The 20528-nt window shown below is 40.9% G+C and overlaps 1 protein-coding gene across 2 annotated transcripts; it reads right to left on the minus strand.

The window, feature by feature from the left end:
• uba2 (ubiquitin-like modifier activating enzyme 2) lies at positions 1-20337 on the minus strand. 2 transcript variants are annotated; one of them, XM_036002714.1, is made up of 17 exons: positions 20050-20337; positions 18655-18738; positions 18008-18078; positions 17794-17858; positions 17594-17694; positions 17308-17429; positions 16581-16648; positions 14645-14766; positions 10998-11097; positions 9968-10119; positions 9622-9715; positions 8635-8747; positions 6466-6621; positions 5971-6069; positions 5391-5491; positions 5098-5240; positions 1-1397 (listed from the first exon to the last, which is right to left on the minus strand). In XM_036002714.1, exons 1-17 carry the CDS (start codon positions 20188-20190, stop codon positions 1171-1173), a joined length of 1959 nt encoding a protein of 652 aa, XP_035858607.1. In that variant the 5' UTR covers positions 20191-20337; the 3' UTR covers positions 1-1170. The 2 variants fall into 2 exon arrangements, with proteins under 2 accessions (XP_035858607.1, XP_031166082.2); XM_031310222.2 differs by having other exon boundaries at positions 5391-5496; positions 5973-6069; positions 20050-20336.
• Between the last annotated feature and the right edge of the window lie 191 nt (positions 20338-20528).

The raw sequence follows: 20528 nt of genomic DNA on the forward strand, positions 1-20528 counted from the left end.
TCTGCATTTGTTGGGTTTATTGTCTTCAAATTGGTCCAAAGGGCTCTCATAACTGTTCAACAACATTATTATCACAATGGAATAATGGACACTGAGAAAAGAGTTAGACTGGAGAAGACAGCAGGAGCTCAACTGCTACACTTTGTGCAAGACGTTATGTTATTTCAGTGCAGGACTCCACTGCTATCATCTGCAGTATGAAAAGGAATGACTGGTTCAGGTCAAACTACTACTCCATCTCTGGTTCTAAGTTCTGGCTTACCTTGAATTTTTTTGCTGTAACAGAACCAAGTCATACTAATAAAAAACGAATGTGACATGTTAACATTAAACTACTAGCCTGGATCTAAGCCACTTGTGCTTAGCCAGAGCCTTTAGGATACAGTGCAGTTATTGCAGTTTCACAGGGAGCCATATTAGCGCCACTGTGCTGCTCCATGGCTGTTACAAAGTCACTTTTTTTCATTCTCTAAGAGCTGGATGCCTCATTGTGGCGGTGTTATGGAGGGCATGGGCACAAATTTGCCGCCAAAAAAATGTTAGTTCTAGAAAAGAGGTAGCAAACTAACGCCCCAATGGCACAATGTGGCCAAACTCTCCATCAGTGCCTCTGTGCTTTACCAACCCAATCACAGACATCAACAGCACCTACCAACAGACGCGCTGGTAAGAGTACCACAGGCTGCAGACTTCTGGGTCTGTCGGTTACCGTCCCTTCACAATGACTGAGATCAATATTACAAGAAAATGTTTTGGTTTTTAAATCTTTTGTTACCGACAAAGCACAAAAACACCCTGACTTGTGTAGCATGTGAAATACAGTACGTTTATAAAAAAATACAAAAAAAAAAAAAAAAAAAGCATTTGTTGTTTTGTTTTTTTTTTACCATCAAGAGAAGCATTTTATAAGGACCAGAACTGAATAACAACAAAATAAGTTGTATGTATTTTTCAAAACGTTTTAAAACGTAGAATCTATTTACAGCATCATGTGAGAGCAGAGGGAGTATGAAAGCACAAACACAGAGTAGGGGGGAGGAAGTGATGAAAGACGAACCGGGGAAGTCAAAATGTTCTTCATAAAAGAGGCGTTTTATTCAAACTTACTGTCAGTCTCGAGTCAAAATGAAAAGCGTTCAAAGAGTTCTTCAGGAGACCGGGGAGGAGGGGTTAGTCCAGAGCGATGATGTCATCATCGTCATCATTCTCGGTGGGGGCGGCTGCTTCACTTGATTGGACCGTCCGCGGGCGCTTGGTGGAGGTCTCGCCAGTTTCTGCGTCCGAGTGCTTCCTCTTGGTGCCGCTGGTTGCTGCTGCTGCTGCTGCTGCAGAGCTAGATGACGCCCCTTCTTCCTCGTCAGAGTCAACGATCATGACGTCATCATCTTGTGCTGGAGCTGAAAGGGGGCGGACAACAGCGTACATGGATGAAAAAGAAGCAGATACAAATTTGGTTCTACAAAAGACAAGAACACTAGTAAAAAATATATGCTAAAGGTCAGTTTAGAGGAGAAGCACGTTTCACACAGCCTGTTCAAGGCTTTTAAAGTGGCCTGTGTGATAGTTATGAAGACAGAACAGGGGGAACAGAGTTGGTGTGCCTTTAATACCTCTTTCACACCACTGACCAGGGTTGGGGCTGGGTTTTCTGATCAGGCTTCAACCCTCCTTTTGGAAATTCAAACCAAGCCAGTCTACATGGGTAGGTCCCTGGTCGGGACAATTCAGAGATCAACTGGGTCACAACCCTGGAGCAATGCCAATTACCTTAAGTGCTAGAAATGGGTGGGGCTTTACACGTCATATTCAGTGAACAGCTAAGTTGTCACATACTCCAGACCAGCTGTATACCACAAGATATAAAACATTAAACACTTATCAGATCATTTTGTGCAGACTGATTTCTTCTCTGTATATTTATTGCAGCAACTGGACAAGGAGGTTCCCTATCAATTTTTTTGACTATTTTAAGGCAAGGGGAGAACATTTCTCTTTTTTTGATTTTATTAAAAGTAAAGTTGGGATTTGCTGTTGGCTTCACAAGTAATTTAAAAAAAAAAAAAAAAAAAAAAGTCATGCTACCCAGCAGCCGCACTGAACTGCAGTCTGCAGACGGGTGTCGACGGGGTCGAGAGAATTAAACTTAACTTTTCATACGTTTACGTTCTAACGCAGGTTTTTACAGGCAGTTTTGCCTGTAAAACGCTGCAAAAGTTGACTTGCAGAGTCAACTTTTGAGACCGGGGCAGACTAGTGAACATCCAAACACTGTAAGCGGACTGTTCGAAAATGAATTGAACTGCTCAACTCGGCTGTTGTTAAAGCTGCCTGTGAAAATCCTAGTTTTAAACAGTCTATGGTGAAAACCCAGCGTAAAGGACAGTGAGACAAAATGTATGTTGTTGATTTTTCAAAGTGTGCAGCGGCCACCTGTGACAACTGCCCCACTTCCAACCAATCACATAATTCGTCCTGCCCCGGCTGGTAGTGACCCAGGTCTTGCGGAATTCACACTGAAATCGACCCTTGTCCTACCCTGATCCCACCCACCTCACAATCTGGGTCGCGAAGCTGAGTAGATCGAGGAGGGTAAACCCATTCAAACACACAGTCAACATGGGTATGACCCTGGTTGAGCCTTTGGTGTGAAAAGGGTATAAGCTGACAGCAGATGTTGTCACAGAGCCATAACAGCAACAAACAGACGCCTGTGTGTAAGGGACAGCCGGTCAGCCCACAGGCAGGTTGAAAAGTGAAAAAGCAGCGTTACGAGTAGCCAAAGTTATCAATATTACACAAACATAGCGTGTAATAGGGGTGGGTGGGTTTGGATGACTGTTCTCTGTGAAAAACTGAACGAGGCCACGTTCTGCAAGGTAAAATTACTGGCTTATATAGGTAATATATATATATAAAAAAAATCAATACTCTGATTAATTAATCTAAATTAATCGCATACATACTTTTTGCCCAGTGCCTTAACGGATACTTTTTAAGTAAGTTAAAAAAAGAGAAAAAAAAAGAAGGGTACTAAACAACAGTTGGCAACATTAAAGAACGGCTTGTTTATTGCTAGGCCATATGGTCAAAATTAAATGATTTAATAATAATGTAATAACTATAACAATAACTTATTTCACTAGTAAATTGCTGTTCAATGAGAAAAACAACCACCAAATGGGAAAAGGGCATTTAACAACAACTTTGAATGCACCACGAGGCTGTAGGTTACCAGTTTCATTCATTCAGTCTGTGTTTTTCCAACAACGGCAGCTACACATTGTTACATCCCGGTGTTGAATCCTCTACAGTAAAATACAGTCACATTTTACACCGTTCAGCGTTAGCCGTCAGCATTGTAACCGTGTTTAATCCAGCTACTAGCTAGCGCTAGGCTAACATTAGCTGCTGTCGAGTATAGTGTTAACTAGCGTCACGTGCAGTGGTATTTCTGTTGCCTGTAACGTCTGTTTCAGCGCATCCGAGAGCAGCGCAGACATATCAGTGGCGCCGAAATCCACATTGCTATTCGGTCTGGTAGTTACTGGTCGTGAAGGCATCTGTGCCGTATTAGCACCGGATTTCCGTACCCAATCCTATTCAGGAAGAAGATTTTTACAAGTAAATGTTCCAATTAATGATCCAGGCAGCGCATTCTCGTCTCTCTCCTTCTCCCTCCTTCAACGCCCTAGGGCTGTCAAAATAACGCAGATTAATCCATTCCATATTGACATTTGACCCGGAACCGTTCTAGCCACCATTGGACTGTAAAATGAAGGAGGGAGACGACAATGTGCTGCCTGGATCATTAATTGGAACATTTACTTGTAAAAATCTTCTTCCTGAATAGGGTTGGCTACCAAAATCTGGTGCCACTGATATGTCTGCGCTTCTCTCTGATGCTCTGAAACAGACGATACAGGCAACACAAACACCGCTGCACGTGACGCTAGTTAACACTATACTCGACAGCAGCTAACGTTAGCCTACCGCTAGCTAGTAGCTGGATTAAACACGGTTAAAATGCTGACAGCTAACGCTAAACGGTGAAAAGTGTTTTACTGTAGAGGATTCAACACCGGTATGTAACAATCTGCAGCTGCTGTCGGAAAAACAACACAGACGGTGCGTTCAATGAAACTGGTAAACTACAGCCTCGTGGTGAATTTGAAGTTATTGTAAATGTCCTTTTCCCATCTGGTGGTTGTTTTTGTCGTTCAACAGCAATTTACTAGTGAAATAAGTTATTGTTATACATTATTATTAAATCATTTAATTTTGACCATATGGCCTTAGCAATAAACAAGCCGTTCTTTAATGTCACCAACTGTTGTTTAGTACCCTTTGTTTTCTTTTCTTTTTTTACTTTCTTAAAAAGTCGGTTCAGGCACCGTTAATTATGTATGCGATTAATTTCGATTAATTAATCACAGAGTATGTAATTAATTAGATTACATTTTTTAATTGACAGCCCTAAAAAAAGATAGATATCTATATCTATCTATCTATCTATATATATATATATATATATATATATATATATATATATATATATTTTTTTTAGATTATGTCTGTCACAGTGGACATGCACCTACGATGACAATTTCAGACCCCTCCATGATTTCTAAGTGGGAGAACTTGCAAAATAGCAGGGTGTTCAAATACTTATTTTCCTCACTGTATATATATATATATATATAAAATTGGAAAAGGGCTGCCTAGCGGCAAGGTAAAGCAGTGAACATTTTCTAAATACAATGTAGCCTATCTTAAAAACAGATCTTTTTTTAGGTGGTCCTTTTTTTAAAGTGTTAACTGTCAGCGCATCCACATGATACAGCCTTCGCGCACAGTTTTACTGTTTATTGAGTATTACAAACCACTGTGCAGTGTCTTGGTGTCTGATAAGCCTTCAGACTCACAGATCTGACTCTGAAATCACTAAAAAACAAATGAAGGCCAGTAAACACACACAGTGGAGCAATAATACAATATAGCACATACATTCCTGCTCAGTGTATTTAACAAAGAGACAAGACCACACAAAATTAGCAGCACCGTGACTTGAACTAAGAAAAACATTTATCTCCTGCTGACCTTTAGAAGAGGTGGATGGCTGGGCGGAGTCCTTGTTGCCATTGGTGATGCTGTTAACATCTTCCTGGTTAGTCTGAGGGGGTGGAGCTTTGTCTGGGGCCTCACCTACTACCTCAAACTCCACATCTCGCTCTAGTTCCTCACTGCGCGCGCGCGCGCACACACACACACACACACACACACACACACACAACTTGAATGTCACCATAAAAACAAAACATGATGAATTAAACATACACATGCAAATGTGCACAATGTACCGGTATTTCATTCATATGCACAGAGGTACTTACGTATGCAGGACATTAACGAGGAGTGTGTAATCTTGGAGGAAGTCGTCAACTTGGAGACGGCTGCCGTTACGGATCCCAAAATCAGCAAGGAATTTGCTGTTGTTGGCTGTGGAGGGACAGACAGGACCCAAACACATTAATACTCACCGAAGGCCAAACGTTTAAGACTGTAAACCAAGATACATTTAAAAAAAAAAAAAAGTATATCTGATTTTTATATGCATTTGTGTAACATTTTTTTAATGATTTGAACAAGCCCCAACTCTATAATAGTGTATATAGAATTTTCTCCTTGTTTCGTCAATCTAAATACCCTCTGCATATTATTCTCTCTGTTGATTTTTTCATCCATTCTGCAAGTGCTATGACAAAATGTTCCAATCTATATACTTCTTAATTACAACCCGTGCAACTGATATGCTTTTTGTGATATGCTAAATGCTTTTTTAATCTCCTCCTGTCTGGATAGAATGTGTGTTAGCTGAAGACTAATTGACAGATGTTGCCACAGTGCCCTCTTCTGTCTGAATGAAGAATCACTGTGTATGATGCATTGCTTTCTATTTTCCCCTTCCTCCTTACTTTCCGTCTCTCCTTCTTCTGAGGAGATGAGGATGGTCCCTTTTCCATCCTCTATCTGAACATCTGGAGCCACCATGCCGAACCTCTCCTTCAGGATCTGATCAAAACATACAAAAACAACTAGTCAACAACAAGTAAGGCAAGAGTAATCATTTAACCCCCACATGACACCATTTGAGTCCAGTTTACAATTCAACAAACAGGCTTATCTAAGGCTGCTCCAGCTATGCACCATACTTGGTGTTGCCAGTTGATAAAGACAGACATGAAATGAAATATCATCCAAGATATACAGTAAGGATATCTGGGTGCAAACCGTATTTTGTGATTTAACAAAAGTGCAGCGTGGGAGCTATGATCTGGAACAATATTCTGTTACAACTGTCCCATTAGGACAGTTTTAATCAGATCACTGGTGTTCAAGATGTTTATGACAACATCACTTTCATTGAGGCAGGTTGGTGTATGTGCAAAAACAAGCTTATCATATTACCCTGTCCTGGAGAGAGAGAACCATGGTTTTGTGGACGTTGAGTTTAACGGTGACTTCGGGTTTGCTGGCGCAGACGTAGCAGTTGACGCTGGGTGGATCCAGGACACATGGGACCAGCAGCTTCTTCCTAAGGTTGGGACACTTGTTCAGGAAGATCTGGAGAAGAGGCAAACAAAGACCAACATGAAGGGTGGCAAAACAACAGAGCTGGCAGAAACTCTGAACACAGTTTCTCAAGTGGTGAGGTTTTGGGTTAGTAACCAGTGTTTCCTCTATGTTGCGGGCCACCACGGCAACATTTATGCCGCCACGGTATTCAGAAATAGGGCAGACGCACAACAGGGTTTCCACTATGTACATGTAGCAGCGGTGCACCGCCGCTCCTTCGGCTGTTTATGAAAAGTCATAAAGTCGTAATTACACGACTCTGCAGACCCGTCTGCTCTACTGAACTCAAGCAAACTGTCATCCGCTCTCTCTCTCTCTCCCCTTAGGGTGAGCAACTGGAACAGTGACGTCATCACTCGCGAAGTCATGGCAACCAAATAAACAACGGGGCGAGTACACTTGTCACTCAATCTTAGGCAAAGTGACAAACAGCGACGAAAGCCATGACATGAAAGCCGCACTCATGCGGGTCCTGTGAAATATGACAGCTACACTTATTGGAAAATAGCATTGTGGACAATTGTGAATTTGATGAATTTACCGTTTATCAGACCCCAGATGAGACAAGAAGCTAACGTTAGCAAACACTGCGGTCCCTCTGCCTTTGACTCCCCGCTGCAGGAGTATTCCTCTGACACGCTGTATTAACGTTACTGTTTTAAAACCGGTTTCCAGGTTAGTGGGGGTGCACACCGCTCAAAACCAACATGAAAAACGTAGCTAGTAATGTTCACTCAGCGTTTTGTTGTTAAACTGTGTAAAATAAGCGGTGACGTTAAATCACTGGTTTCAGGTAACGGCACCCTACGGTACCGTCTATTTGCTGTATGGTTTCAAGGTAACGGTCGGTAGCTAACATTAGCAGATAAGCCCGTTGACAGCGACGTTATTGTTCATATTTTGGCCCAATGTTTCTGACCGTAGTAGTGGTCATAGTGACTGAAAGTGTGATGATGAAAAGTGAGATGCTAAAAAGAAACTACACGCTGTTTTCAGGTAATGTTACTTTTTGACATTCAACACCCCCCCCCCTTGCAGCAAAGGGCCGCAGGTCGGATTCGAACCCTGGTCGCTGCCAAGGACTCAGCCTACATGGGGTGCACACTCTACTGGGTGAGCTAGAGGTTGCCAACACCCCCCCCCATTGAGTAGTATGGTAAAGCATGTAGTTAAGCGTAGGCTCCGACAGGATTTTAATGGTGCATTCAAGTGCACCTACTAAACTCTGAGAAATCCAAACTGTTGTTCTAAAGTACCCTTCTGCCACGTATTGGCTGTTATTGTGGCATAGCCATCAGTGCCAAAAAAAGAAGAAGGAACGTTTAAATCAAAAATGTATTTAAATCGTGATTTTGAAATTGAAAAACAAATCCGACTCATGGATTTGGAAAATAATGACACCCGATTTTGGGTTAAAGCATGTAAGCAATAATATTAACAAGCCCCATTCAGATGCTTAGTTTATTCCAAACTGAATGGCAAAATATATCAAAATCTTTCATTTCCTTTGCACAGACCAGAAACAACAAGGGGGGCATACTTTGTCAGCAAACAACATGGCAGCTACCAGTGCTTAATATTGGCATTCTTTACCCTGTATAAAGAATTCATTATTTGTATTACTACTACTACTTCTCAGTCAAAAAAGGGGTTAACTGGTGGCTGCACTCTTCCTTACAGTTTTTGTTAATGGACCTTTCCATTCAAGGAACAGTTACCACGGTTGCACAGAAACCATACACAGTCTCACAGTGTTTAACATTAAAATGACCAATGCTGAAGTTATAATGCTCAGCTCCAGGAGAACTGAAAACACAAAGCAAGGTAATGGGAGGGTATCTACCGCAGCAGACTTTCAAATTCAAATTGAACATGGACTTTCAAGCCAACTGGAGAAACAGAAGTAAAGTAGTTAAGTAAAAATCTTTAAGCATGGGCAAATATCCAGGTCCTGACAACTGCCTGGATTAATTTAACCAGTCATAGAAACTTTGTACTAACCGTGCGACAGGATTCCAGTTCCCCAGACAGGATCTTCAACCCCTCCAGAACAATGAGTCCAGCGATGACAGCGTTGGTTGTAGCAATAGCTGGGATGATGTTACCCGCCATGGCTGAAACAAACAAATCAACAAACAGTCCAATTAAAAACTCTTAGTTAGGGACATTCATCTGAATGTGCACTATAACTGTATAATGGAATTAAGATATCCGGAACTACATTACATCATGTATAATGTGTCCAATTAAAAACAACATTGCGTAACTTTTTTACCTTAAAATAACAGCTTCAAAATCCTTTTGATGCTACTCTGACTTGTAATAATACTCCATTATTCCCAATGCGTACCCCAAACGCTTGTTCTCGCACTATGTAACTTTGGTGAGCAGGTACAAACTCCCGGGAGAAGTGCACACCCCTTTAAGTGACTATCACTGATTTTGGTGAAACTGGATCATATTTTCATTTCCCGGGCGAGCGGGCAACAGGACCGGGTTCAGCAGACGGTACAGACATGATAGCAGAGGCTAAGGAGAGCGAAGAGAGGACACGGAGAAAGCTAAGAAGAGAGAGTGACGGAGCTGCTGCCGGAAAACTCGGACCGGTCTTTAGTCGGCGGCGAGAGCTTCGTGAAATAAAAGGCTGCAAGACAGACAGCAAGCTGGCCATCTTGCTATTGGATTAGTATATAATATTAGCCAGCCTCTCTGTCTTGTGTTGTTGCACTAACTTGATGTTTGGCTGTGCTAGGAAAGTTGCCAACTCGCTAGTTTTTGACGATAAGTAATGTAACCATAACAAATGCACTTGTACGCCTGTCTATAGTTACGACAGCGGTGTATGAGTGAATTACACTCTCAAATTGTAGGCAAAAATATGAATGTTACGCAATGTTGCTTTAGAGAAACAGCGCACAGCAAATTCGACATGATATTGTTTCCAGTGTAACCAATTCACTGTTGAGAGACGTGAGACAACCAACTTACACTTTACATCAAAGGGACTCTTCATGTTCATGCTAAAGATGTGCATACGTAGGTTGGCTGCTGCAGTAACAAAGTCCATGGCTGGAGGGTCATCCTGAGAACAAGAGGAGGCGGTGAAGGCACTAAACTCACACAAGCCATTAAAACCACGTAAAACTGTGTACTCTAGCAAGAAACCCAAAATGGTCAAAATACTCATTTAAAGTTTTTTTTTCTTCTTTTAAACCCTTTTGAGTTTTTACAATTAAAGACATGTATGCATCTCTCAGTGTTTTCTAGAAGAGCTGAGATATTTAAGGAAGGTGTGCAAACATTCCCTCTATGACTTTGCACCAGTGTTTTTTACCTTGTCCCACACCAGCTCGGCTCCTTCTCCCTTCTCCTGAAGCTGTGAGCGGAGAGTCTCCACGCTGTGCTGGAACAGCTGGCAGAGAGCCCAAACACCCAGAACCTGCTGGTCCTTCAAGCCTGAACCCACAGACTCCTCCTGAGGATATGCTGGGAGACACAAACCAGTATGGATGAACATTAAATGTGCTGTAGGTAGGATTGTGAAGATCCAGGACTTAGCCAAAGAATTTGAACATCGACAACTTCTCAGTCCCTCCCCTCCTTTCTGCTAAAGCCCAAACGGTCTCCTAGGCCCCTCCCCAAACAAGGGAGAATGAATGCGTGCGCATGAGCAGTGATTGACACCCCGGCCTTAATTGGAGGATCTGAACAGGGAGCTGTGGATTTTTGCAAATCGCACTACAGGCTGTAGGTGGTGCCAGAGGAGCTGGATATTTTTCTAAATTACCTCTTTCATGTAGTTCTACTCAAGCATAGGGTCAGTTTCAGCAAATATGACAGAAAGTTAGTTTTATAAGTCTTACCTACTGCATCTTTAACACAAACACCTAAGACAGACGAGAGACAGGCATACAGGCCCACAGTGGCTATGCCTACAAACACCCTGTAACGCTAATATGACAAGCGTTACAGGGGGTTTTCAATAGTAGGGGAGGTAGTCACGGCAAGCCATGCCGTGAGCGGCCACGAGCAGTACAGCTGCGCAATAGCTTTTATGAAGCAGCAACAGCAGGAAAGGTTCAGTTTGCATCAGCAGTAACTTAACATAGCTCCGACACGGCTGAAAGCAATCAGTCCACAGTAAAATAAGGCTGATACCTGAGAGTACAAACAGAAACACAGGAGTGAAACTAAACTCCAAACCACATTGTTAGCATGCAGTGTACTGCATACCACCTGAAAACAGCTTCTCTAAAACCTGCAATTTGTCATGTGAAGCTATTTCTCAGCAAACAAGCAACAAGCCCCCAAACTTCATTTAACCAAACGCTAAAGTTGTCCCAGACATAAATACTTAGACATACCGCTGTTCTCTAGCTGCTGCCAGTCCAGAGGTAAAGGAGCTTTCCTCTTCTTCCACAACTTGTCCATGGTCAGCAGGTACATGATGTCATCTTTGAAAAGCTGGGGAGAAGAGCCAATCAGAACCAAGCTTGTTTCTTTATGTCTTTAGTGATAATATGCTAACATAGTACTGATTAAATCATTAAAACTGTGGTGTGTTAAAATTTAAAGAAGCAATAGTATAAAAATGAAAGCATATTTTAAGAAAACCCTTGAAAACCTGACCATTTTGATAAAAAAATGCAATTATACCAACACAAAAACTTTAACACACTCTTAAGTTTGATTTCCATCCGCATGTTTTTACCACGGATTAGTGTAAAACAAGAAACAAGAGATTTTTGCCGCCTAAATGAGTTATCCCATTTATGTCTCTAATTCATTAAAACTAGTATTCATGTTCTACTACACGCTGCATTTTGTCTCCTGTAAGACACCGATAAAAACAAATAGTAAAAGTGCAAAATTCTAAGAATATATAAAGTGGAAACTTTCCAGGGGAATTAATGGGAAAAATGGAAATATAGGGTTTATTTGCTCAGGCTGTATTTACAGGGTTGCTACTCTTTTGTAGTGATACATTTCAAGGACAAATATTTCAGAAGTAAGGGCAAATAATTCAAATAGATGTTCACATATACCAGTCGACCCAGCACAGTACTGTTATTATTCCATCAGGGAAAGAACGTTGCTAAATTAATGAAGACCTAAATACAAGATGTTTTTCTATTATGACTTTACATATTTTTAATCAATAAAATATGCACATACAGCTGTGCGATATAAAGAAAAGAATCACAATCTTTTTTTCCAAATACAAATGATGTCGATATTGCCGCGATACATATAGTTTTATATTTGTTTTGGGCCGAAAATGCCCAAAACATAATCTAAAAAATATATTTAGATTATGTTTTGGGCATTTTCGGCCTTTATTTTTGACAGGACAGCTGAAGACATGAAAGTGGGAATGACACGCAGCAAAGGGCCGCAGGTCAGAGCCGAACCCGGGACCGCTGCGTTCAGGAGTAAACCTCTACACAGTGCTAAGCATAAGTGAATACACCCATGCTAAAGTTGACTAAAAAGAGGAATAAAAAAAAAAAATCATCTTTTGGAAATTAATCTTAATGCCTTAATTAAAAAAAAGAGGAAAAATCCAACCTTTAAGGACACCAATTTTCTTTGTGAATGAATAATGTATCGTAAATAAATAAATGTTCTTCCTTAAAATACAGGGGGCATAAGTATACACACCCCTATGTTAAAAAGGCAGGCAGATTTTTATTTTTAAAGGCCAGTTATTTCATGGATCCAGGATACTATGCATCCTGATAAAGTTCCCTTGGCCTTTGGAATTAAAATAGTCCCACATCATCACATACCCTTCACCATACCTAGAGATTGGCATGGTTTTATTTCAGTTAGTCTAATAGTTGGTTTAGTAGCCCATGCCTATCTGTAGGTATGGTGAAGGGTATGCGATGATGTGGGGCTATTTTAATTCCAAAGGCCAAGGGAACTTTATCAGGATGCATAGTATCTTTTTTTTTAATTATTATTTTGTATTCCTCTTTTCAGTCAACTTTAGCAGGGGTTCTCGTATATATATATATATATATATATATATATATATGTGTATGTATGTATATATATATATATGTGTATATATATATATATATATGTGTATGTGTATATATATATATATATATATATATATATATATATATATATATATATATATATATACACACACACACACACACACACACACACACACTCATGAGCAGCATTTTAGAACAGTCTAGTAAATTCAGAAAAATTACTGTAATGCAGCCTTAAAAACCAGGAAAAGACACCATGTGTCATATTACATAAAATTTAAGACGATATCTAGTCTCATATACCGATGCAATATAATATTGATATATTGCCCAGCCCAGAGATGGGAAGTAACGAAGTACAAATACTTTGTTACTGTACTCAAGTAGATTTTTCAGATATTTTTACTTTACTATATTTTTTTTGTGGCGACTTTTTACTTTTACTCCTTACATTTTAACATGAATATCGGTACTTTCTACTCCTTACATTTTACAAAATTGGCTCGTTACTTAAGTTTTGTACAAGAGGTCGTCATGTCGGAGAATAGCACAGACACGCGCCTCACCACGAGCGGGCGCGCGCGACACACGGAGCAAAAAGAAAAAGACTAGCTGTCCGGAGGATAATCAGTTGAGATCGTGTGTGTGCGTCCTTAAGAACTGTAAGTCGTATAACTTATGTTGTCAGTTCATTTAAGCCTGTTGTTGTATTGGTCTATAGTTCTTGCAAATTTAAAGTAAGTTAGCTTAGCTAGTGATTTTGTTGTTTGTGTTCTTCACCTGTTACCTAGGTTGCGTTGCTTGATCTTAATAAAGCATCAAAAGAGATAAGTTGTCTCCGTCCGTGTTTTAACAGACACACCTGGGGCGAAGTTGGAAACCAGAATCAGCTTTAAATACAGTCCAAATTAGTCCTCACTAACAAGTTTCAAATAATTTCACTGGAGTTACCGTATTTTCGTGTCATCAATACCACATTCAATCTAATTGGATGGGAATATACTGTACGTTGCACTTGACACACCACAAGACGACTCGACAGATTCGGCGGCATTCTGCATTCATTCGCGGCAAATCATTGCGGCTTGATGGTGGTAACGTTAGCACATAGTAGTATGGATGGCGACATGATTGAAAATGAAGAAATCGGCAGACAAGCAGCAAGACATCCTTGGCCTTATCTGAGAGAGATGTTTCAGATAGTAGGCATCAAGAATGACTCCTGGCCAATGTGCTGCGCAACTCTTAAAGTATGGGGAACTTCTTAATTAATGTCTGTTTAGTAATTCATATTTTATCCTTTATTTTCTTTCCAGAAGCCATATTTGAGCACACACACGTACATGTAGATTCCTTTAAATGTTAAGGGGAAGATTAAAAAAAGAGAAACTGGATCTGTGAATTCTAACAGAATCACAACTGAATTCATAAATAGCTACTCAGTCAGAATCTTATTAACCTGGAGTCCCAGTCTCTGTCACAATAATCATATATGTGATGTTTTAGGCATATTGGCAGACATCCATTTAAAATGTAGGCAATTGCATATAAAGAGCCTTTTTTCCATGTCCACTGAAGTTTCTCAGCTTGCACTCTAGTAACATTTGTGTGGTCCAGGTAGCTTTGCATAAAAAATGGTTGTCATTCGCAAAGCTACTTTTACTTTTATACTTTAAGTAAATTTCCAAGCCTGTACTTTGTTACTTTTACTTGAGTAAATAAGTTAAATCAGTACTTCTACTTTTACCAGAGTATTTTTTAACACAAGTATCTGTACTTCTACTTGAGTACGGGAAGTGAGTACTTTTGCCATCTCTGGCCCAGCCCTATGTGCACATTAGACAATATCTCATCAAATATGTGCTAATTAGTACAGAGGCTCGTACAAGAGCGTGCAACCACACTTGTTATTTAAAAAGAAAGTTAGGGTATCCCACACACTTACATGGTCTGCATTTGAATTTCTCAAATCATCGTACAAGTTTGATTTGTCTGACTGGTACCTTGTTGAAGAGTTTGACAGGGTCGTATCCCGTGGAGCGAGCCCATTCCTTGGTGGAGACTCGCTTGATGTCCCCATCTTTCTCTGAGGCTGTGGCGCGAGCTGCCGTGTCTTCTGGATTCCCTGTTTACAGAACACGCACACATTTTACAGTGTAGGGTGCTAGTATATTTCTAGCTGTATCGCTATCCATTTCTGTTGTTTAAACAAACAAATTAGCAGGTACAAACTGCCCCCAAACTGCTAGAGCAAATAAAGGCCCGGACACACAGAGCCGATAATCAGCCGTTGGACAGTCTGGCGAGGTCAGTGACTTGAGTCTGTTCAGTGTGTTCCGTGCCGTCGTCTGTCCGAGGGGCCATCGTCCTTCATTTTGGCCGATTTGACATGTATGATCGGCGGGGCAGGCACTGCCGGCAGTCGGACTCAAATGACCCATCTGATTGGTAGAGTGCTAACCTGGAAACGGGGCGCGGAATGAGCGTGACTAGAGTCTCTCAAAATCTGACAAAAATCTTGACCTTTGTTGATCTGAAATGAAGACAGATTCAGCAACTGCATAGCCTATTTCTCGCTTAAAATGTTTTCAGAAACACGTTTCGGTGATCTATTTTAGTACAATATGAGATCGTATTCTGAACAAGCCGCCATGACAGTCTGTCTTTGAATTTCCGGAGAAATAAGACCCACATGACAGGTTCGTCCAATCAGCTGTCGGTTTTCATTTTTGGGCGACAATACAGATTAGCGGCGCCTGCTATTATGGAGACGTATTACGTCTCGTCGCTTTGCTGTGTTCCGAGGCACTTTTTTGACCAACTCGGGGAGACTGATCAGTCCAACTGCCTTTTTTGCCGACGTCTGGCCGTCGGCTCTGTGTGTCTGGGCCTTAAAAGAGCCAAAGAAATATAACTCATTAGGGGTGTGACGAGACACTCAACTCACGAGCCGAGACACGAGATTGGGTTCACGAGGACGAGACTAACACTATTTACAAGGAAACTTAAATGCTTAAATATGACTGGAAAAATAGTCTTTTATTCAATCAAGCCACAAAATGAAAAATTAGCAGTGTAAAAGGTTTTGCCACAAACTCAAATGACTTCTCTCCTGTATAACTAACCTCTTCAAACCTAATAATTGCGGCGCCCCTCTCTCCTCCCAAACCCGTCCCTACAACCTATTAATCTAAAAATTATTAATTTCTTACACTGCACTGTAACTTTTCTTGTATTTGTATCTTATTCTTTTTTAGCCTGTTTTATTTTCATGACCGTTTTGAATTGCTCTTTAATGTTTTATGTAAAGCACTTTAAATTGCCTTGTTGCTAAAAGGTGCTATAGTAATAAAGTTCCCTTGGCTTGCCCTACAACCTCAGCCTGTCAGTCTGTCACCAGGGCATAGGAATGCTTTTGTCTTGTGCCTGTCAGTCAGTGACCAGGGCAACAGAGAACACCTGTCTGTCTCAGAAGTGTAACATTAACTGCATGGCGATCTCATTATATTGTAGCCAACGCTCTCTGCATGAACTTTTGAAAACTGTAACTTGTGTCTGCTTACCCGGCATTGCCATGACTCACTGTGACTTTAACAAACTGCAGAGGCCCTTTCGTCCAGTCTGCACCGCACCTCTGCGTGTGTGTGTGTGTGTGAGAGAGAGAGAGAGACGGAGCTGAGCCCCGCTCCCTGTGAAACATGCAGAGAGGACAGAGAAGCTTGAGCTTAAGCGCATTGAGGTACCGAAATTTGGCACCGATTGATTTAATGTGAATTGGTCCTTGGTAGTACCGACATCATTTTGCACTTGTGTACTGATATCGCGAGACAACTTTTAACCTTGACGAAAAATATAACGTTTTAATCTTGCGAGATCTCGTCACACCTCTATAACTCATTAGATATTGTGAAACAATTGCAATGCCACACTCTCACTTACATGAAGCCTCTGGGTCCGCTGTGTCAGGTGACACCTCTTGATCTGCATCCTCTTCTCCAAATAGCTGGCTATAGTGGCAATAGACAAACAATGCAAGATGACCAATAGGACACAGCATTCTGGCCTCTTTTGTTCAGCGCCACATAGGGCCAGTCTAGTGAAGGTTTATTGTGCAGTGTGCCTATGTTTGAATTGTAGTCAACTTTACAGTGCTCATATTATGCTTTTTCCCTTACCTTTATTGTGTTGTGTATCTTTTTTGTGCATGTTAGAGGTTTACAAAGTGAAAAAGACCAAAGGGACTTACCATCTCCAACAGAAAACACTGTTCACAAACTGCTCCAAACAGCTCTACTGTAGTCCAGCATTTACTTCCATGACAAACGTGCGTCACTTTGTAACACACGCTATAATGCTTGCTAATGTGCTAGCATGGCACGTCCTCATACTCTGCTTCTGACTGGCTGGTTGTCCTTACCTAGCTACTGCACATGTTAGATAGAAATAGAAGTGTGATGCCTCACTCTGTAGCTAAAACAGAGAGCTCAACACACAGGGTGAAAAGAGGAGCTGCAGCAATGTGCAGTACAACAAAAATATGGTGTTTTTTGAAAATTAAACCATGTAAACCTATTCTGATATAAACTATAAATACAATTATGACCCTGAGGATGAGCATAATATGAGCACTTTAATGATTATCGTACTTAGTTATGATGAGCCTTACTTGAAGAGATACTTGGCCCAGACAATGCAGTGAATGGGCTCAGACGGTGTGTTTCTGATGGTGCATCCTGGGAAGGTCTTCTGGGTGGGCTTAGGTTGGCATTCGTAGCACTCTGTCATTCCCTGGGGAACAAGGAGAGAAGGGAGAGGAAGGAATAAAAGAAGGAAAAAAGGGCGACAGAGACACAGTGAGAGATGGTATAATCCGTGCCCATCAACATTTTACTGGATAGGAAATCTATGCAATGGATGTTATAACAAGTAACATACTGATGTGCATGTTCTACCTTCTTGATGACTGTGACTTGTCCCAGGTATCCAGCAGTGCCACTCTCTATCAAAGGGATGTCTGCTGCCAAGCACATCCTGTTCACATGGTTACGGGCCGCTACGGAGACAGAAAGTGGTTTATTGTCCTCATCATTTGAATGTGTTGGCAGTTAGGAGTAACACAAAATGTCTGGGTAGTGAGGTCACGTGAGAATACCTCTGTTATCCAGAGCATTCATCACTAGCATGAAGTTTCTGAAGAACTCCACGTTGTAGTCAGGGCTGTTGGGGACACACACGACCAGTTCCAAATCAAAAGGACAACCCATCAACCAAGCACAACAATATAGCAGTAAAAAAAAATGACTGACCCTACTGACAAAGTCTGCAACTCTTTAATTAATTTAATGAAACAGACTGACAGAACTCACTTCATAATGCTGTCATGGTAGGCAGTGATATTTGCAGTGGGACAAAACTGCAAGGCGCTCTCCTTGGCCACCTGCAAAACAACAGGAACAAAGCAACCGACTGAGCCAAAATATGTACAAACAGCACACTGAAAACGATTTACTCTATGGTGTGGTGTAACAGAAATAGGGCTGCACAATATATCTTTTTTTTTTTTTTTTTTTATCGTCATCGCAATATCAACTGGCGCAACAACCATATGAGAGGCTGTGACATATCGCAAAAGACACTCAGAGATTTTTTGTGTTTGTTGAAAGAAAATATCCATAGAAATTGCACTTTAAAATGTAAGTGTCATTCTTTATCTAGTGGTGCCTTTTATATTCAATTCATTTTTGAATTTGTTTCCTTTCATTCGTTTTAAATTCAACAAGCCATTTGTTGTATTTTAACACAATACTGAAAGCAGCAGAAAAGCAGAACTGAGTGCACTTTAATATCGGTTTATTTATCGCAAGTAATATCGTTATTGCATATTTTCCTCGTATTGTGCAGCCTTAAACAAAAAGCATGCATATTGCAGGGTGTTCAACATAACACATTGTCAGCTCAAACAGGATTAACAACACTACAGCGACGAAAGGCTGATTCCCTGATATTTACATACCTGTGCTTTAGACTTGCCAACATGCTTCTTCTGAAAAAGGAACTGGCGGTTGAGGTTGCTGACATCAATTGTGTCCAAGTCAATCTGTCGAAATCAATAGGGTTCTAATATCAGTCATTTAAACATGTAATGGGATATGACGACAGCTTATTACAATCAACCTGTCACACAAGCACTGTGACAGCTTTTACCAAAGCAATTTGTTTATATTGAAATTTGGATAAAAATATCTGCCTGGACACATGACAAATAGTAACAAATCCACTATATAATAAAGGTAGTCTCCATATCTTTTAAAATACTGATGGGATCTCTGCAAATGTTACTGTGTTAATATGCTGCCCTTTACTGTAACGACACCATTGAATCTTAAATTCATCTTACAGTTTAAGAGGGTGAATTTCAAAAGTCAGTCTCATTGCTTTTGTTACGAATAAGAATTGTAAAAACAACAGAGTTAAGATCACAAATGTAAAACCTTGATCCAAAGTCAACAACAGTAACGTTACTGACAAGGTGGAATAATCATCTCGTTATTTTCATCTACAGAGCTCTACTGTTAAAGCTTTCAGACTTCCTCAGAGTTCTTCTTTCATTTGACTACAGTACACAATCAAACAACTACTTTACCTTCTACCGGTATTACATATGTAGGCTAATTGATGTGCTAATTTTGTCTCAGGTAACGTACTATGCATATTTTAAAAAGACTTGCTTACAAACTGCCCTCCAGCAACTGTATATTCTTTCATTCCCCTTGGAGAGTTTAAGGCTTTCCTATCTGATGTTTATTAATCGCGTCATAGTTTATATTAATTTCATTTGACCCCGAGTGTTGGTTGCCTGGCTTTAGATGCGTTGTTCTTGTAATGTGAAGTTATGCTGGTTGTGTATTTGTTTGACTATGAGTGTTTCTTGTTCTCAGCTCTATGTTGAAATGACAATTAACAGACACACATTTAAAAAAATTTGCAGCACAACATAATCTGACACAACCAAACAAACGGGGTGCCTAAGTGTCTGTGCTGGTATTTAGCCACTAGCCAGCCTGCCGTCTAACGTTAGTTGGCCGTAACATTTCAAAGAAGTTGTCCAGCTAACTTAACGTTAGCAGTGTTAATGGCGCCAAATGCTTCAGCTACAACTGCTATGGCAGTGTTCATATTTATACAACTTCATGGCCGGGCCTGTCCACTTGAATATGCACTCGGGGACGGAGGGGATAACAAGAAACCACCACGAACACTTGTGTATGTTTTACATATTTAAATGCCATGTCCCAGGAGTTAGCCGGAGCCCGCACACCTGCAGGAGCAGTCTGTGCAGCACAAAGACCTAGCATGATAGCCAGCAAGCTAACAGACACACACACAAACAAACATAAGTATGACGGACCACTTCGATGTTTTTGAAGCCGGTGAGGACGAGGTTCTTCAGCAGCTCGCAGCCGATCCCCCCCGCTCCCACCACCAGCACCTTGCAAGTGGAAAGGGAGTCAGCCAGTTCTTTTCGGAGGGAACCCACCAGTTGGACCATGTTGATCAGCTAGCTAGAGACAAAAACAGAGCCTGCAGCACCGAAAGGCTAGGGAGGCTAGCGGCTAGCTTCAGTTCTCTACAGAACAATTAAGGTCTCGTCTACTTCCGGGTTAATCAACTTCTTCTGTACGATTCTTAGGCGCTTGTTTGTCGTATTGGCGCCATTAGCGCCCTCTTCTTGAAGGTTGGCAACTCAACGTTGATGTGCGTTTGACGTCCATGGTTTGAACAGGAATTATCCTGTTATAAATGTAATTAACATATCTTGTAGTTAGAGTAAGGCTGGAATGAAATGTACGGAAACGTAATGAATTCACTTGAGGAAAAGAATATAGG

This window comes from Sander lucioperca, chromosome 7 (genome assembly GCF_008315115.2).
Source record: "Sander lucioperca isolate FBNREF2018 chromosome 7, SLUC_FBN_1.2, whole genome shotgun sequence".
Lineage (NCBI taxonomy): Eukaryota > Metazoa > Chordata > Actinopteri > Perciformes > Percidae > Sander > Sander lucioperca.